The 16,637-nt window shown below is 42.7% G+C and overlaps 1 protein-coding gene across 6 annotated transcripts in view; it reads left to right on the top strand.

The window, feature by feature from the left end:
* mid1 (midline 1) overlaps positions 1-16,637 on the top strand; it is a 36,280-nt gene that overhangs the window by 18,304 nt on the left and 1,339 nt on the right. For 5 of the 6 annotated variants that reach the window (XM_062456691.1, XM_062456693.1, XM_062456692.1 and 2 more), the window contains exons 3-9: positions 3,437-3,532; positions 4,326-4,433; positions 5,807-5,955; positions 6,142-6,269; positions 15,036-15,179; positions 15,822-15,983; positions 16,087-16,294. In XM_062456691.1, coding sequence (XP_062312675.1) covers positions 3,437-3,532; positions 4,326-4,433; positions 5,807-5,955; positions 6,142-6,269; positions 15,036-15,179; positions 15,822-15,983; positions 16,087-16,294 — 995 coding nt within the window. Of the gene's footprint in view, positions 1-462; positions 517-3,436; positions 3,533-4,325; positions 4,434-5,806; positions 5,956-6,141; positions 6,270-15,035; positions 15,180-15,821; positions 15,984-16,086; positions 16,295-16,637 lie in introns of all 6 variants that reach the window. The other variant, XM_062456694.1, reaches the window with a different exon arrangement.

The following is a 16,637-nucleotide window of genomic DNA, read 5'->3' as shown; positions in this document are numbered from 1 at the left end:
TTTAATATGTAGCGTCTGTGTTTGTTTTACCACAGCCAAATGGAGGTGTTAATGGATTTAAATCCACTTTAGGTAAATTTATTTAGTACAGTTTGAATCAGGATAAGTATTTACATAAAGTTCATCTGTGAGGGTTTTTGGAATCCCATGGCATTCACTTGCATGGCATTTAAATACCGTTCAATTCTAAGCCCTTTCCCATTTTCATAAATTCCTCCTTTCATGCATGACACTGAATGGGGTTTTACTTGACACCCGAAAGAGCATTTTTGCTTGGCTCTTCACCTTCCCTGCCCCCCCCTGCCCCCCCCCCCCCCCCCCCCCGATTTTAGCCACCAGCAAATGCTTGGTCACAGTGATACTGAGAAGCAGCCCTATAAGACTGCAGTACTGTAGCGATATAGGTCAGAGCGTCAGCCTTAACCAGTGTCTCCTTTGTTTGGTCATGCTGTCACTGTGCAGAGATCTCCAGGCCGCTATCTCAGTGAGGAGAGAGATCAGGAGGAAGCAGACCAGGTGAAATCTACTGCATCACTTTAATTCCACAAGCAGGGTCAGATTTACTTTAAGTAACACTTGGAGTAAATCTGCATTGTTATTTTTCCCGAGGGAGCTCAGATAAAGTTTAATGTATGTAGCCTTGTGTCTCATCTTCTAGTTCCCTCTGAAAATAACAGAAGAACATTTATTGGTTAACATGGTGACCTTTTTGTGCTTTAAGTACATTTTATCAGCTGTTTCTGGCAATTACAATTGTTCTCAGAGCTACATTCTTCAATACAGACAAATCAAATTGTTTGAGAATGAAGATTATCGTGTTACTGTAAGATTAAATAATACAGAAATGTTCCTTTTTATATGTCTGATTACTTTTTGCTGAGTTGTGTTTGTTTCATGACTTTGGTCAACGTGCCAAAAAATATACAAACATAATAGTGTCCCAGATTGTGACATAAAAGGAGCTCAAACTGGTCATGGGGTTTATTTACGTTGCACTACAACAATTTTGAATGCTTTGGGTCCTAATTTTAGTACAAAAATGATGGCAGGCATCCATGCAAATTATAAATGCACTTAAATAGAAGTTACCCAACTTTACCTTTGTGGCTATAAAATATGCAAAAACTGCCGAAGCACAAAATAGCCCATTTTAATAAATTATGATTACATGTCAGAAAGTAAAACTAAGATATTTTTGACATGGAAATTGTGTTTAGCACACCCAATATCTTGCTTTCCACATCTGAAAGTTTAGACAAGACTATACGGATTGTTATCCCTGTCAAGTGCGACCATTAGTCTAGGTCACACAACTACTTATGTAGGAAGAACAGACTTATTTGGGATTAATATTTAATGGTGTAACTAATTTATTAACATGTGTGGAGAAATATACGGGGGGGGGGGATAGAAAGCGAGAGAGATAGGGGAAGAGAGTGAGATAGAAAAATAGATGTGTGTTTTGTCCAAATGCCCAAACTAAAGCAGATATGTGAAATCCTTGCCTGTATGTTGTTGCTGTAGTTAGTAAGTGCTCCTCCTGTCCTGTTTAGACAGCTCACGGGGATGGAGTTCTTTTTTCCAAAAGTAATCCAAAACTGATGAGAGGAAGGAATAGCTGCTTCCTCTGGATGGGAAGTGCTTTTGGTCCTACACCTTTGGCTTGTTCAGTCTCTCTTCCTTCCTGACAAACACCTGACAGGTCAGGACACCGGCCATGTTTGGAAACATGTCCTTCCACCTCCTGCTCCACCATGTAAGCTGTACTAGTGTTTGCAGTCTTACACGAACAGACATTGAATTAATCAAACTGCTTTATCATTCAGAAAACAAAATGCCCCCTAGCTGAATAGAGGAAACTTGAATCAATCAAATTGGTTGGCAGAGAAGGTAATGTCTATCTTCTGTTAACATGCTGTTTCTTCGCCAGTGAGGTTCACAGCCTGAGCTAACACCCTCTGAGATGAATGGCTCAGGATGAATCACCTCTCAGGGGGTGCCTGGAGTTATTTGAAAGGCAAACTGGCATGTCAATTCATCTGGCCAACAAACCTCTTTATGCAGAAAATCATAGAGGCCCCATTGCCATGAAACGTGTTTTGATTTGGCAACGTAGTGTTGCCTACCAGAGGAAAACAGGAATGTTATTAATGCATCTCTCTAATCTATTTTCATACTACAGTGCATTTGATTCATTCAAACCATTTTGTACATGTGATCCTGATATCTTTAACTTTCTTGGAAAATTAGATTTTCCTAATCACTACATGATATTCTATGAACTGTATTGCCACATTGTTCAGCTAATAGCTGAAGGAGTGGGCCATTCTTTTTGAGTTTGATCTACAGTACAGTAGCTGTTAGACTGGTCCTTGTCCATCCTGCACTCTCTACATAGTCTAATCTTATGGCTTTCATCACCTCCCATTGGATAATAAATAAACCATGCATGTGAGAGCAGTGTAATAAAACCCTCCTATATCTGTACACTCTGATTCATAGGTGTTGCAACAATCGTCCTAAAGAGCTTTCCCTGCCACTGGTTTCCCAGTGGTTTTAGACCTTGTAAAAGAGATTGCATTTCTGTGTGGGTTCCCAACTTCAACATATAGATCCAAACAGTTGCTTTGTGACACTGAGGTAAAATGGATGCGCATTGCATGAGTATATAAAATAAACCACAAGGCACTGGTCGTATTTACGTTTCTCATTGAATTCAGTTTCAGTAGTGTAAATGTGACATGTTCTTTCTACAGATCTTTGCAAATCTCTGAACGTTAATCTAGTAGGATATGATTTGATCTATAGACTGAATTCTCCTTCAATACAATGACAGTATTAACTGCATCCAGTATTATATACCATTAACATGCAATCCTCTCAGACAACAATCCTCCTTAATTCTGTTTATTCACAGGATCGACGCTTAGACAACAGAGCAATAATCCTTGAGGTCCTAGCAGTGTCAAGCAGAGCCAAGTAGACACAGCTCTGACATTTCACAAAGGTTTTGATCTGACTCATCGGTGGATGATTAATGTACGGTTTAGTTACCCAAATCTCTGGCAGATGCTGGGCTGGGTCCCTCTGCTTTCATCAGCTTTGTGAGCTCAGCGGGCAGGCAGGCAGGCAGTCAGGCAAGCAGACAGGCAGAAAAGCTGGCAGACAGGCAGGCAGGAAGGCAACATGATGGGAGTTTTCGCACAGACGGGTGTTCAGAGGTTACCTACTGATTAGGGACCAAATGGGAGAAGCCCGACGCGATGACAGGACTGCCCGTTAGTTCCTCATCCTCCTTCACCGGTCACAACATGGTTGTGCTGCTTTTCTACCAGTTTCTACCAGAGTTACTCAACTGTTTAATGCTGGACATGGATGTACTTTGAGAGTAATCCTTCTGTGTTGCTCATGCATTGGCCTTGTTTCTTTTTCACAGCAAGCACTGGATACTAACCTCAGCAATCTGATCAAGAGGAACAATGAGCTGGAAACCCTGATGGGCAAGCTGATCCAGACCTGCCAACATGTGGAGGTGAGCATGTTTACCCACACAGGCTCAGACTTTAGCACCCCTCCCCATCCTGTTGTTTCCTGACTTATGGTTTGGTAATACCTCTGTTTCTGATAAGGTGTGAGCACCATTTAAGGTGATTATATTTTGGTCCTGACCTGTCCTGGATGCAGTAAGAGTAAGATAAGGGTTGTTACAGATGAAATATAGCTAAACTGTTGAGAAGCCATTTGTATTTAATTATGGAGTCACGACTAGCTGTTATAAGCAACACTTTGTAAATCTATGAGCAGGCTCAAATATTAAAGTAAACTTTACATGCTGAGTGTGCTATGATAATGTGGCGCACAGGAGTCTCGCTGACCACCACATTCATATTATTGTGCATATATCTTTTAAACTATTTTCAAAAATACATATTTACTACATTGTATTACTGCCAATATTTGGCCCACAACATGGAAGTTCATTGAACTTTCTGTGCCAGGGAACTGTGCAGTGTTGTAGAACATGCCATGCATGGGCCTGAAGCCCATTGTTACCACGGAGATAAAACACAATGACACAGCTGTGACTGAGTTGGGAAGTCGAGCGGCTTTATTCCACTCACTCATCTGTCTCTCACCTGAGGCTCTCGTCTGTCTTCTGTGAGAGGGAGTCGTACGTTTCATCTGGGTCATGAAAATGTGTTCTGCTTTGTGTGCTCCATCTCTCTTTTGACATTGTTTAGAATGTAATCAGCACTATTGAGTGTAATCAGTCCTGTTGAGTTTTAAGAAGCCTTCAGATGACCCTGTCTCCATGGTTTCCCCAGGTCAATGCCTCGCGGCAGGAGAACAAGCTACTGGAAGAGTGTGACCAGCTGATTGACATCATACAGCAGAGGAGACAGATCATAGGCACCAAGATCAAGGAGGGAAAGGTCTGGAAAGGTCTTAGTGTTGAGACATTGAGATATTTTTGTCTTCCTATTCATTCATTTGCGTTAGAATCTTTGTGTAATTTCTTTATTTTTATGTATGTATATATACACACATAGTGATTCCACATTTAAAAGACAGTATTGGAATCAAGCAGAAACACAATGGAAAATGGGGTTGTACAATGGCTATTAAAAATGGTTATCATCTTCCACACTCTTTAGTAGCTTTACAAAAACGCCTCAAATCCTGTTTTACGACACTCTAATCCCAATTGTCTACTGTTTGTGCTGGGAATAGTTATTTTCAGCCCGGGGTTTAAGTGTGTTTTTAAGTAGTCTCTGAATAATTCCATTGCATTAGAGAGCGTTGATGATCAGCGAAGGGGGCAGATGGGTCAGGCTGTCGGGCCCTAGGGAGCAAGCCTGCTAAGACTCCCTCTGTCTGCCCTGGGGGTTGGGAAGGCTGGGGACCTTCACAACATACACAAGGGGTTCTACTCTTCCATGGTTCTCTGGGACTCGACAGCATGCCTCAGGGGACGAATGTAAACACAGAGTGGGCTTCGTTGTTGTGATGCATGATTTAATTGGCATGGGAGTGTGCGCGTTCCAGACAATCCAGTGTGTCGCCACGAAACGAGCGACTGATCTAACAGTGGGATTAAAAGGTTTTGTTTTGTGCGGTGTGTCGCTGTGCAGTGTGTCTCCTGCTACATTAACTGACAGTAATGGACGACCGTTGGCACAGCGTGCACACCAATCCACTCGGCCTCTCAAGTAGTTCCCCTTCCTTTGCCCCACACTGTAAGATGTCATTAGAGAGGACTCTGAGGGCTGGCTGTGGCATGCGGTGCCATGTTGGATGTCAGAGTAAGATCAGCCCTGTTTCCTGTGATCCCCCTCTGAGGAGAACCACTTCCTTCCTCGCCCCGTGCCTCGTGTCAGAGTAGGAGGCTGCTCTCTGCCACTGGGCTCCGGGACCGCCCCCCCCCCCCCCTTAGGGCAGGATACGAGGGTCGGGTTACCATGGTGACTTTATGGGGAGGTTGTGTATAGAGCAGACATTCCACATGCCATCCTGAATGTTTATCTCCGAGTAGCTCTGCTCCTGGTGACTGCCCAGGTTAGCAGGAAACCAGCGGCTTTTGTAACTTTTTCATTCAACAATCGTTTTACTGTATACAACAACGGGTGCACTGCAGTCTAGTTTATAAACCTATTAAACAGTGATAAAATGCTGGTAAAAAAAATAACAAAGGACATTGTATTTTAGATTCCCCTAATTTTAGACCATTTTATTTTGTCCTCCATCGGTCTTGGTTGTGCCGGCCGTTAGGGTGTGTTGTTTCATGAGCCTTCTGGTTTCCTCACAGGCTGTGCGGGTCCGTAAACTAGCCCAGCAGATAGCCAGCTGTAAGCAGTGCATCGAGAGGTCCTCCACCCTCATCCTGCAGGCTGACCACACCCTCAAGGAGACAGACCACACCCGCTTCCTCCAGACCGCCAAGAGCATCTGTGAGAGGTAGTGATGATGATAATGATGTTGTTGATGAAGATGATAATGATGTAAATGAAAAAGATGATTGGGATCATTATAATGATGATCCTCATCATTAGAATAATAATTGTCCTCATGATCATCATCGTTATGTTTTGCTTGTCTTCGCATGTCGTATATTCTGTGAGCCATAACCCTCTTGTGTTTCAGAGTGTCCATGGCAACAGCTTCATCTCAGATCCTGATCCCAGAGATCAACCTGAATGACACGTTTGATACGTTTGCTCTGGACTTCACCAGGGAGAAAAAAATGCTGGAGAGCTTGGATTACCTCACAGGTTCGTGCAGATTCAGCGATTAGATACAAATCAAACTTCCATCTCTCCTGGTGGTTTAAGTACCCCTCTTTAGGACATATTGATAACCTAGTTTAACTTTGGAGAAGCTTCATTGCGTGTGCTGTGGTTACATTTTAGTATCTGGGCTAGAAGTGCTTCCTGGGGAGAAACTGCTCTCAAGCTTAAATTGCAGTTTGGGCATCATCTCCAGAGAAGTGAAATCGTTTGTGATTGTCCTGGTTTTTCCAGCATACTCTGTGGGGTGTCTTTGGTTCAAGCCCAGATGCAATGGCTTTTATCACTGTAGCGGGGTTTGCTCGTTTAAGATTAGCAATACTTAATTTATAATAAAGTATGTAGTTCTTGTGGGCACCACCTCTTATTGTTAAAGGGATAGAGGAAACCTTATTGAATAATATTTAAATAATAGCCTTCGTAATAATCAGTCTAATCTTGAGTCGTGAATTCTATGAAAGTAGAGCAGATCAGATAACGTGAGTGATACGCGAATATTATACACAATGATTTATTTAGGAGAATGTAATTATAATGAACAAATACCAGATAAGTTATGGGTTAGTCAGAGTAGTACAGTGGCTGGATGCAAATGAGGGCGAGCAACACAATGGCTGTGTAGAGCGCGTGAAAAGGGGGGAGGGAGAGAGAGAGAGGGGTAGAGAGGGACTTTGTGGGAACAATGGACGAGCAAGGGCAACTGATTTAGCAAGGGTTAAGCTAACTCATTTGTAAAATACAATCCAACATCAACAATTTAATCACAACATGCCAATATGTCACAGGTAAGAAATATTGCAAATCGTAGTTACTTTTGTCGGTTTGAAGAAAGGTAGAGTCAATGGTTTCGTTATCGTCCAACGAAAATAGAACAACGGAATCTTTGGCCAAAGTTCCGGGCGCTCAGTGAATTTGCAGGTTGAGAGGAATAGTTTAGAAATGTAGCTAGCACTTCAGTTTAATCCTACGAACAAGCGGGGGTGATTGTACGTTTGGGGGTTTTATACTCCAAAGGAAAAGGGGGGGTCCCCGTGAAGGTGACCTCTTTCATTGGTCAGTTTCCCCCCACCTGGGCGTCGTCCTGAGATCTGCCTAGGTGTGAAGTAGTTGTACCTTTTGAGTTCCGTTATTTCAACTGCCCATGGAATGCTCAAACTTCAGAATATAACAATACAACATTCGTAAATGGTTTTGTTAGTATGGTACATTCATTTTGATATCAGGATTGGCTGACTTAACTATACTTGAAGGGAAGTTATAATCAAACCTCAATTAAACAACGTTCTAAGTAAATGGGAAAAACACACATTATAACACATCAACTACTGTCATTGAAATAGTGTCCATGAGCCATGTAGTCCTTGAGAATATGTTTGTAAATCCTTTAAGAAAGTTATTCCTTGTAAATCCTTTGTTCTGATACTGTGGGCCGTGTGGCCTCTGTATCTGACCCCATGCTGGGTCAGAAGCTTTGAAGCTTCTCCTCTGGGAGAAGGACAAAGGGGGAAGACCCTTTCCTTGTCGGGGGTAGGAGAAGGTGTGATGGTACCGTGCTTTGTCTGTGGACTGTGCTACATATCCCCCTGCTGGCAACGTCCGATGATTCGACGTCGTCGGGCTGTTGGCACGTAAGAAGAGCAGAGAACAGACAAACACGACAGTACGATAGCATTTCTACTGGACACATTGGCATGAGTGGACTCTAAACAATGTAGGAATCAATGGGGCTAACTTGGGTCCTATTACTAAGTTTCTCTGGGCTAAGGTTCTATGCCTAAAAATGAAATGAAATAAAAGGAAAAAGGAAAGGGAAAGAAAGGAGAAAGATTAAAATAAAATAAAATGATAGGAGTGGGAGTGGGCTTTGACTTCCTGGAGTCATAAACCTCATTTGTCAGGGGCCAGGGTAGTTTGGTTATGAGGCGTTGTAGCCTATTATTTTGACAGTACCTCAAGGTCATTCATGTTGGGTTTTCTGGTAACAGATTAAAAATTTTGATAGATTGGTGGAGCCATATTTGTCTCATGACAGTATTTTCCTATTATTTTTGGTTTAAAGGAACATTCATTCTTGAACTTTGAGGCATTTTGGCTAAGGCACCTGTTGTGCACTTGTTTCGTCAGCAGTTTGACAGGGTCAGGTTGCTGGTATAAGGCCAGGCCAGGCCTCTGTGCATGGCCTGTTGTCCCCGCGAGTAGTGATGGTTTCTTCCGGGGGTTGTGCCAGCTTGTTGCAGCTGGGGTGCTTCTTCTGGGATGCTTGGTGGCCATAGTAGGTCTTCCTACTTTCTGCACTCTCATCCAGTTGGCATCATATGACTTCTTTTGGACCTGTGATGCTTCTCGTCGCAGGTGGGTTTCTGATGGCACCCGACGGTCATGGCGTTGTGTTGATTTTGTTTGAATCTTGTGTCTTGATGGGTGAGTGGCGTAGCTCTGGGGCGGTCTGGAGCGGCCATCTAACTCATGGATTCGGTCCTCTTCTGAGAGATGTGGATCAGACGTGGAATCTCCCCCCCCTTCCACTGTGAAGACTGTGTTCTGGGCTTCAGGGTGAGGCAGTGGATAGGGCTTCTCGACGTTTGTCCACATCTGGTTTCGTTTGAAGTCAATGAGGGGTTCCAGTCTGTTGAGTAGATCGTGTCCAATCAGCAGCTTTTCGGTCTCAAGCGGTGAGACATGGATGGGGTGGATTAGGGACATTTCCCCAAACGTTAGCTTCAAGTACAGCGTCTCTGTGACTGGAGCTTTGTTTTGGGTGAAGCTTGTGATGTTGAATTCACTATCTTCACTTTTAATCCATCTTCTGTTTGACCTGGCTATTCCTTTTAGCTGAGCGGCCAAGGTGGGTGCAATCAGGCAGATTTCTGCACCCGTGTCCAGCAATCCTTCGCAGGGCACTTCATCTTCAAGTGTGATGGGGACATAGCTTCGGTTAGCTCTTCCTTTTCTGGAAAGCTCACCCAGAAATGTGTGTAACTGTGGGGCTTGTTTGTGTGTTGTTGTTTCTGGAGGTCGTCTTCTTGTGGGTTTGTGGTGTTTTTGGGTCTTCTTCCTTTTCTTCCATCCAATGGGGAGCATTTGAGGTGTGTTTTCCGTGTTGGGGCCTTCTAGTCATGCTGGTTCTGACGGATGTCGTCCAGGGCTGTTGTGTTCGTTTTGGTACGGTGTGGGTCTTGTTGAGTGGTTTCGTGTTTTATAGGAATGTTGCTTGTAGGCGGGTCTGGGTTCATAGGGTCTCTGGAGTTCTCTTCCTTCCAGTTGTAGGTGTGAATCTGATTCCACCGCATAGACGTTTGAGTCTGGAGCTCGGTTGTTGTTCGCCCATGATTTATATGCCATGTCCCTCAGCTGCAGAGCCGTCATGGTTTCCTGGTTCGCGAAGGTCGTCATGAAGGGTTTTATGGATTGGGAGAGGTTGTTGATGAACACTGACTTGAACATGGGAGTTTCTTCTCCTCCGGGTTGGTTTTCTGTTGCAAAATAGGCTTTCCGGAGCCTCTCATAGAATGTCTTTGGGTTTTCGTTGGCCTTTTGTTTTGTGTGCAGGGCGATAGTGCAGCAGGAGCCTTTACTTTCTGAGTGCCAAGCCTTGAGGGTCCGGCAAGCCATGTCATAGCTGTGGCGTTCTCCAGCAGGTTGCCTGTCAAGCAGGGCTCTGATTGAGCTGGAAGAGGTGTTCTTCAACAGGTACAGCTTGTCCGCGTCTGTAGCTGTAGGCAGGCGTTCGAGATTAGAGTTCAGTTGTTCTAGATACATCTCAATGCTCTGAGTGGGATTGTCTGGATCGAACTTCTCTATGTTCCTGCTAATTTTCAATAGCAGATCTAGTGACACTGCTGATTGCAGTACATGCGATTTCCTTGCATTCTGTTGTTGGGCTGGGCTTGAGAGTTCCTCATCATTCCATCTGTTCGGGGCGGTGGTTTGACCGCGACGTTCAGGTTGGAATTGTTGCTCCATTTTCTGGTCATACAGTCTTCTGCTCTGCTGTTCCACATCTTCTGTTCCCCTCGTTCTTCGTGGATTCGTGTCAGCTTGGTACAGAGATTGGCTGGGAGGGGATGTATCCCTATATGGTCTTCTTGTTTCGTATTCTGAGTGGAGCGGTGCTTCAGGTGATTGCAGCTGTCTTGGGTTTTGGTTTCTTGAATGTCGATCTACTTCTCTGTCGTCTCTTCCCCACCTTCGGTTGGTGTTAGGGTCTTCTGTGGACTGGATTGTGGCGTTCGCCTTGTTCAGCTTACGAATGGTAGATAGCAGTTCAGTTCTTGTTTCCTGTAACTCCTCCTTCATTGTCTCCCTGTCAGCTGTGATGTGTGAGAGATCTTGGTCCAGGTGTTGGAATTTTGTGTAGAGAGTGTGCAATTCTTCTTTTTGGTGGTCGTAGTGTGCTACTTTTTCATTAGCTTCATCCAACATCTTAATAGTGTTTTCCATGAGGGCGGTTGAGTCCTTTTTGCTTTTCTGAACCCCCTGCATTTCTTCTTTTAGGTCTCCCAGTTCCGTAGCGAGTTCCTTGTTCTCCTGTTGAAGTGTTTCCCGGATATCTCGTTCAGTTTCTTTCGCCTTGAGGGCATCCCTGAGGGTTGTTTTCTGTTCCATTAGCTGTTGTCTAGCTCTATCCAGTTCTCCAGTCAGGTCACTGGTTTCTTGTTCCATTAGCTCCCGTCGGTCCTGTTCCTTTTCTTTTTCTTTGAGGGCATCTTTGAGGGCATCTTTGAGGGCATCTTTGAGGGTTATTTCCTTTTCCATTAGCTCCCGTCGGTCCTGTTCCTTTTCTTTTTCTTTGAGGGCATCTTTGAGGGCATCTTTGAGGGTTATTTCCTTTTCCATTAGTTGTGTCTTAGCTCTTTCCAGTTCAACAGCCAGGTTGCTGGTTTCCTGTTCCAATCGTTTCCTCTGCTCTTGTTCTCTTTGTGCCGCCTTGGTAGCATCCTCTCGATCTTGAAGAGCTTGTGCCCATTGTGTTTTGACATCTGCAATTGATAACCTGAGTTGTGCAGCATAGTTAAGACCGAGGCTGGATATGCATTTGATGGTTTGGGGTTTGTCCAATATTTGGCCCACATTTTGTGCGACAACTTCATGCGTCTTCTTGGTGATCTCTTCGAAAGGTAGTCCGGTCAGAGTTTCCACATATCCTGGGTTTTCTTTCCTGGATAGGTAGACCATCAGTTTCTCAGCTTCCGTGAGGTGAGACATGTTTGGTTCGGCTATTTTGTTATTAACACAATGCTATTGTGATAATGTTGATAGGCACTTTAGTTTTGTAGTGGTTCTCTTTTTGGCAGCAATATATATACTTTTCTTTTCCTTTTTTTTTTTTTGTTTACCAACTTAATATTAAAATTAAAATCAGAAGTTAATATTCAAAGATTAACAATCAAAAACTGAGATTAATATTCAGAAATTAAAATCAATATTAAAGTCACCATCCAGGATCAAAGATTCAGAAAATAAATAAAATTGTTTACCAAATTAATATTAAGGTTAATATCAGAAGTCAATATTCAAAGATTAACAATCAAAAACTGAGATTAATATCCAGAAATTAAAATTAATATTAAAGTCACCACCCAGGATCAAAGATTAAAAAAAATTGTTTATCAAATCAATACTAAAATTAAAATCAGAAGTTAATATTCAAAGATTAACAATCAAAAACTGAGATTAATATTCAGAAATTAAAATTAATATTGAAGTCACCTTCTAGGATCAAAGATTCAAACAAATTATTTATTCTTGTAGGCCTATATTAAATCTTAATTTCAGTAATCTTGTTATAGTATCTATAAACGATTAGAGAATTTAGATTGAGTAGCTGTTGATTTGTTTTAGCCTAAACTGGACTGAGAAAGTACAATGTATTTAAATACTATAGCACATTAAGTTAGCCGGTTTAGCTTGTAGAATCAAACAGATAATGAACTAAATTGTTGCTGCATCTATAATGTAGCTTTAAATTGGGCAAGGGTTTTACATTCACCTCGAATTGAATGCGAAACCGTGAAGCTTCTTTTCGAAAAGCTAGTTTATCAATTTCGGAATTGTTTAACAATATTGTGGCAGTACAGGCTGCGTTGTTCGGCTACTTCCAAACAAAAGTCCTTTTGGACTGATCGCAGATAGAGTGGGCAAACTAAAAATAATACACTTTACGTTTAATTATTATTTAGCGATTGTTGTTAAAGTTGTATATTGATGAGGGATAAATAGGATTACAGTTCAGTATGGTCAACAACGCCGATATTCTGACAACTTCCACTTTTAAGTGCGCGGAATGAAAATCAAATTACAGGTCTTTGTTCACGAAAGGTAACTATTTCCGGTTAAGCAACAATAAAGGTCCTTAAATAAGCAGCTTCTCCTGTCTCAATAATTATTTTACTGTTACTTTACTGATTCTAGAGGTTGAGTGTTTACATTAATGTTGAATTACATGCAAAACAAAGTGAAGCTTTTTCCGAAAAGCTAAGTTAATCAATTTACCAATTGTTTAACAAGGTAGAAGCATATAGCTTAATGTAGAGAGCTGCGTAGTCTCCTTCAAAATCAAAGTCCTTTTGGACTGATCAATGTCTGTTATCTACCTCTAACTAGACAATGGCAACTTATCAGTTGCTTGGTTGATTTACTCAACCCAAATGGCCAACACTACTATAATACACCTTTCCGAAGCGTGTATGGTACCAAAATAGTAGTGTTGTGACTCTATAAAAGGATCTTATGCCTTCATGTAGAAGCGCTGCCTTTGTTTCACAAGATGAAATGAGACGGGTCGCAGTGTCACTGCGCACGCGCGTACCTCCGCTCAAGTCTAGCTTTTCCGAAGCTAGTTAGCTACACACAAATAGCCAATTGTTCACGACAAAGCCAATTCAATGAGTACACAGCACAGTATTCAAACAGTGTTTAAAACCGTAGCTATCTGGGGGAATAGTTAAATACAACGGAGCGTTAATTTAACCAAAAGGGTGGGAGGGTGGGTTTCAGACGGAAAATGTATCTCCGTTATAGATCGCTCATTTCAATCTGTTTCAAAGCCTGTCACGGGGCTCCAATATGTAGCGGGGTTTGCTCGTTTAAGATTAGCAATACTTAATTTATAATAAAGTATGTAGTTCTTGTGGGCACCACCTCTTATTGTTAAAGGGATAGAGGAAACCTTATTGAATAATATTTAAATAATAGCCTTCGTAATAATCAGTCTAATCTTGAGTCGTGAATTCTATGAAAGTAGAGCAGATCAGATAACGTGAGTGATACGCGAATATTATACACAATGATTTATTTAGGAGAATGTAATTATAATGAACAAATACCAGATAAGTTATGGGTTAGTCAGAGTAGTACAGTGGCTGGATGCAAATGAGGGCGAGCAACACAATGGCTGTGTAGAGCGCGTGAAAAGGGGGGAGGGAGAGAGAGAGAGGGGTAGAGAGGGACTTTGTGGGAACAATGGACGAGCAAGGGCAACTGATTTAGCAAGGGTTAAGCTAACTCATTTGTAAAATACAATCCAACATCAACAATTTAATCACAACATGCCAATATGTCACAGGTAAGAAATATTGCAAATCGTAGTTACTTTTGTCGGTTTGAAGAAAGGTAGAGTCAATGGTTTCGTTATCGTCCAACGAAAATAGAACAACGGAATCTTTGGCCAAAGTTCCGGGCGCTCAGTGAATTTGCAGGTTGAGAGGAATAGTTTAGAAATGTAGCTAGCACTTCAGTTTAATCCTACGAACAAGCGGGGGTGATTGTACGTTTGGGGGTTTTATACTCCAAAGGAAAAGGGGGGGTCCCCGTGAAGGTGACCTCTTTCATTGGTCAGTTTCCCCCCACCTGGGCGTCGTCCTGAGATCTGCCTAGGTGTGAAGTAGTTGTACCTTTTGAGTTCCGTTATTTCAACTGCCCATGGAATGCTCAAACTTCAGAATATAACAATACAACATTCGTAAATGGTTTTGTTAGTATGGTACATTCATTTTGATATCAGGATTGGCTGACTTAACTATACTTGAAGGGAAGTTATAATCAAACCTCAATTAAACAACGTTCTAAGTAAATGGGAAAAACACACATTATAACACATCAACTACTGTCATTGAAATAGTGTCCATGAGCCATGTAGTCCTTGAGAATATGTTTGTAAATCCTTTAAGAAAGTTATTCCTTGTAAATCCTTTGTTCTGATACTGTGGGCCGTGTGGCCTCTGTATCTGACCCCATGCTGGGTCAGAAGCTTTGAAGCTTCTCCTCTGGGAGAAGGACAAAGGGGGAAGACCCTTTCCTTGTCGGGGGTAGGAGAAGGTGTGATGGTACCGTGCTTTGTCTGTGGACTGTGCTACATCACTCAGCTAGAGTAAAAGTCCTCCACAAGGTTATGTGTGGCTCATTTACTGCCTGTGGAAATATGTTGGGATTCCTATATGCTTCCCTTATCTCTTACACAGCATTGTCCAGTGATTATTGGACAGGGGGGTCAGATGGCTGAGCGGTTAGGGAGTCGGGCTATTAATCAGAAGGTTGTTGGTTCGATTCCCGGCCGAGACAAATGACGTTGTGTCCTTGGGCAAGGCACTTCACCTTACTTGCCTCGGGGAGAATGTCCCTGTACTTACTGTAAGTCGCTCTGGATAAGAGCGTCTGCTAAATGTAAATGTAATGTAAATGTAAATTATTATCCCAGCTGTAGATTATTGTCATGCAATGACATCATGAAATGTTTCCATTTGTCTGTCACAGCTCCTAATCCACCAATAATCCGAGAGGAGTTATGTACAGCATCCTATGACACCATAACGGTTCACTGGACGTCAGATGATGAGTTTTGTGTTGTTTCCTATGAACTGCAATATGCCATCTTCACCGGGCAAGCCAATGTTGTCAGTAAGTACACCAAACTATTTCCCTGTGTATCTGTGTTACACAAATATGTAAAGTGTTCAAAAGTAGTATCTCTGAGGGGGCGGTGGTCGAAAAATGCTAGAGTCTACTGTAAATTGTTCTGGGGCTTTAGATTATATAAAACATTTTTCCCAAAAGGGGAAGAGCAATAGTAAATAGATTATCTTCTATAGAGTCTTAGATAATGAGGTATTGGAAGTTACCCCTGTGTTTCTCTGGCACAAGGTAATCTAGGTCAGAGTATAGATTTAGTCATAGTGGATTCCACTCCAGATGACAGACTGGATAGACCCGTTCTACTGCTGTTAATGGCTGACCCCCGTAACACTGCCAGAGCATGTTCAATCACGCCCATCTTCCACCCCAATGGACAAGCATACTACACAGGATATGCAGTGCAAATTGTCTGTGATGGGTCATGCATTTCTCACAGATATAACAGCTTTGGGAGGTTATTCCATATGTAATGTGCCACTGTTTTGAAAAGCTGAGCCAAGGATGTCCTTATCTTGACATTGCAACAATATTGTGTTTTCTAATATATTGATGAATTCATCTGACTGCTGATGTAGGTACATGGAGGTCTTGACTTTAACGTCATGGATGTGACTGTTCATTGTCTAGGTTTGTGTAACTCGGCCGATAGTTGGATGATAGTTCCCAACATCAAACAAAACCACTACACTGTGCATGGGCTCCAGTGTGGCACCAAGTACATCTTCATCGTCAAGGCCATCAATCAAGCGGGAAGCCGCAGCAGTGATCCTGGGAAGCTCAAGACCAACAGTACGTCTGCATGCATGTCCAACCAGCTTAGCGTCAATCTACTATCCTGCATCTTTCATTCAATTGTTTAGCATTATTTCCTCTCATCGTTGCCTCTTCACAGGCCAGCCCTTCAAGCTGGACCCCAAATCTGCTCACAGGAAGCTGAAGGTATCCCATGACAACCTGACCGTGGAGAGAGATGAGACTTCATCCAAGAAGAGCCACGCCCAAGACCGCTTCACCAGCCAGGGCAGCTACGGTGTCACAGCCAACGTGTTCATCGACAGCGGCCGCCACTACTGGGAGGCCCTGATAGGAGGAAGCACATGGTAAGGATATCCAGCTTGTCTTGTGTACAAACACATAGGTATAACTCAGGTATAACACATAGGGTCAGATGGCTGAGCGGTTAGGGAATCGGGCTATTAATCAGAAGGTTGCAGGTTCGATACCCCGCCGTGCAAAATGACGTTGTGTCCTTGGGCAAGGCACTTCACCCTACTTGCCTTGGGGGAATGTCCCTGTACTTGGTGTAAGTCGCTCTGGATAAGAGCGTCTGCTAAATGACTAAATGTAAATGTAAATGTATAAAAACATATCCCTATCTGTATGTGAATATTCTCCATGCTCAACCGGTGTGTGACAAGATCTACAACTGCTCTCCCTGATCTC

This window comes from Osmerus eperlanus, chromosome 3 (genome assembly GCF_963692335.1).
Source record: "Osmerus eperlanus chromosome 3, fOsmEpe2.1, whole genome shotgun sequence".
In the NCBI taxonomy this organism is placed as follows: Eukaryota; Metazoa; Chordata; class Actinopteri; order Osmeriformes; family Osmeridae; genus Osmerus; species Osmerus eperlanus.
This window is presented reverse-complemented; position numbering and strand designations above follow the sequence as displayed.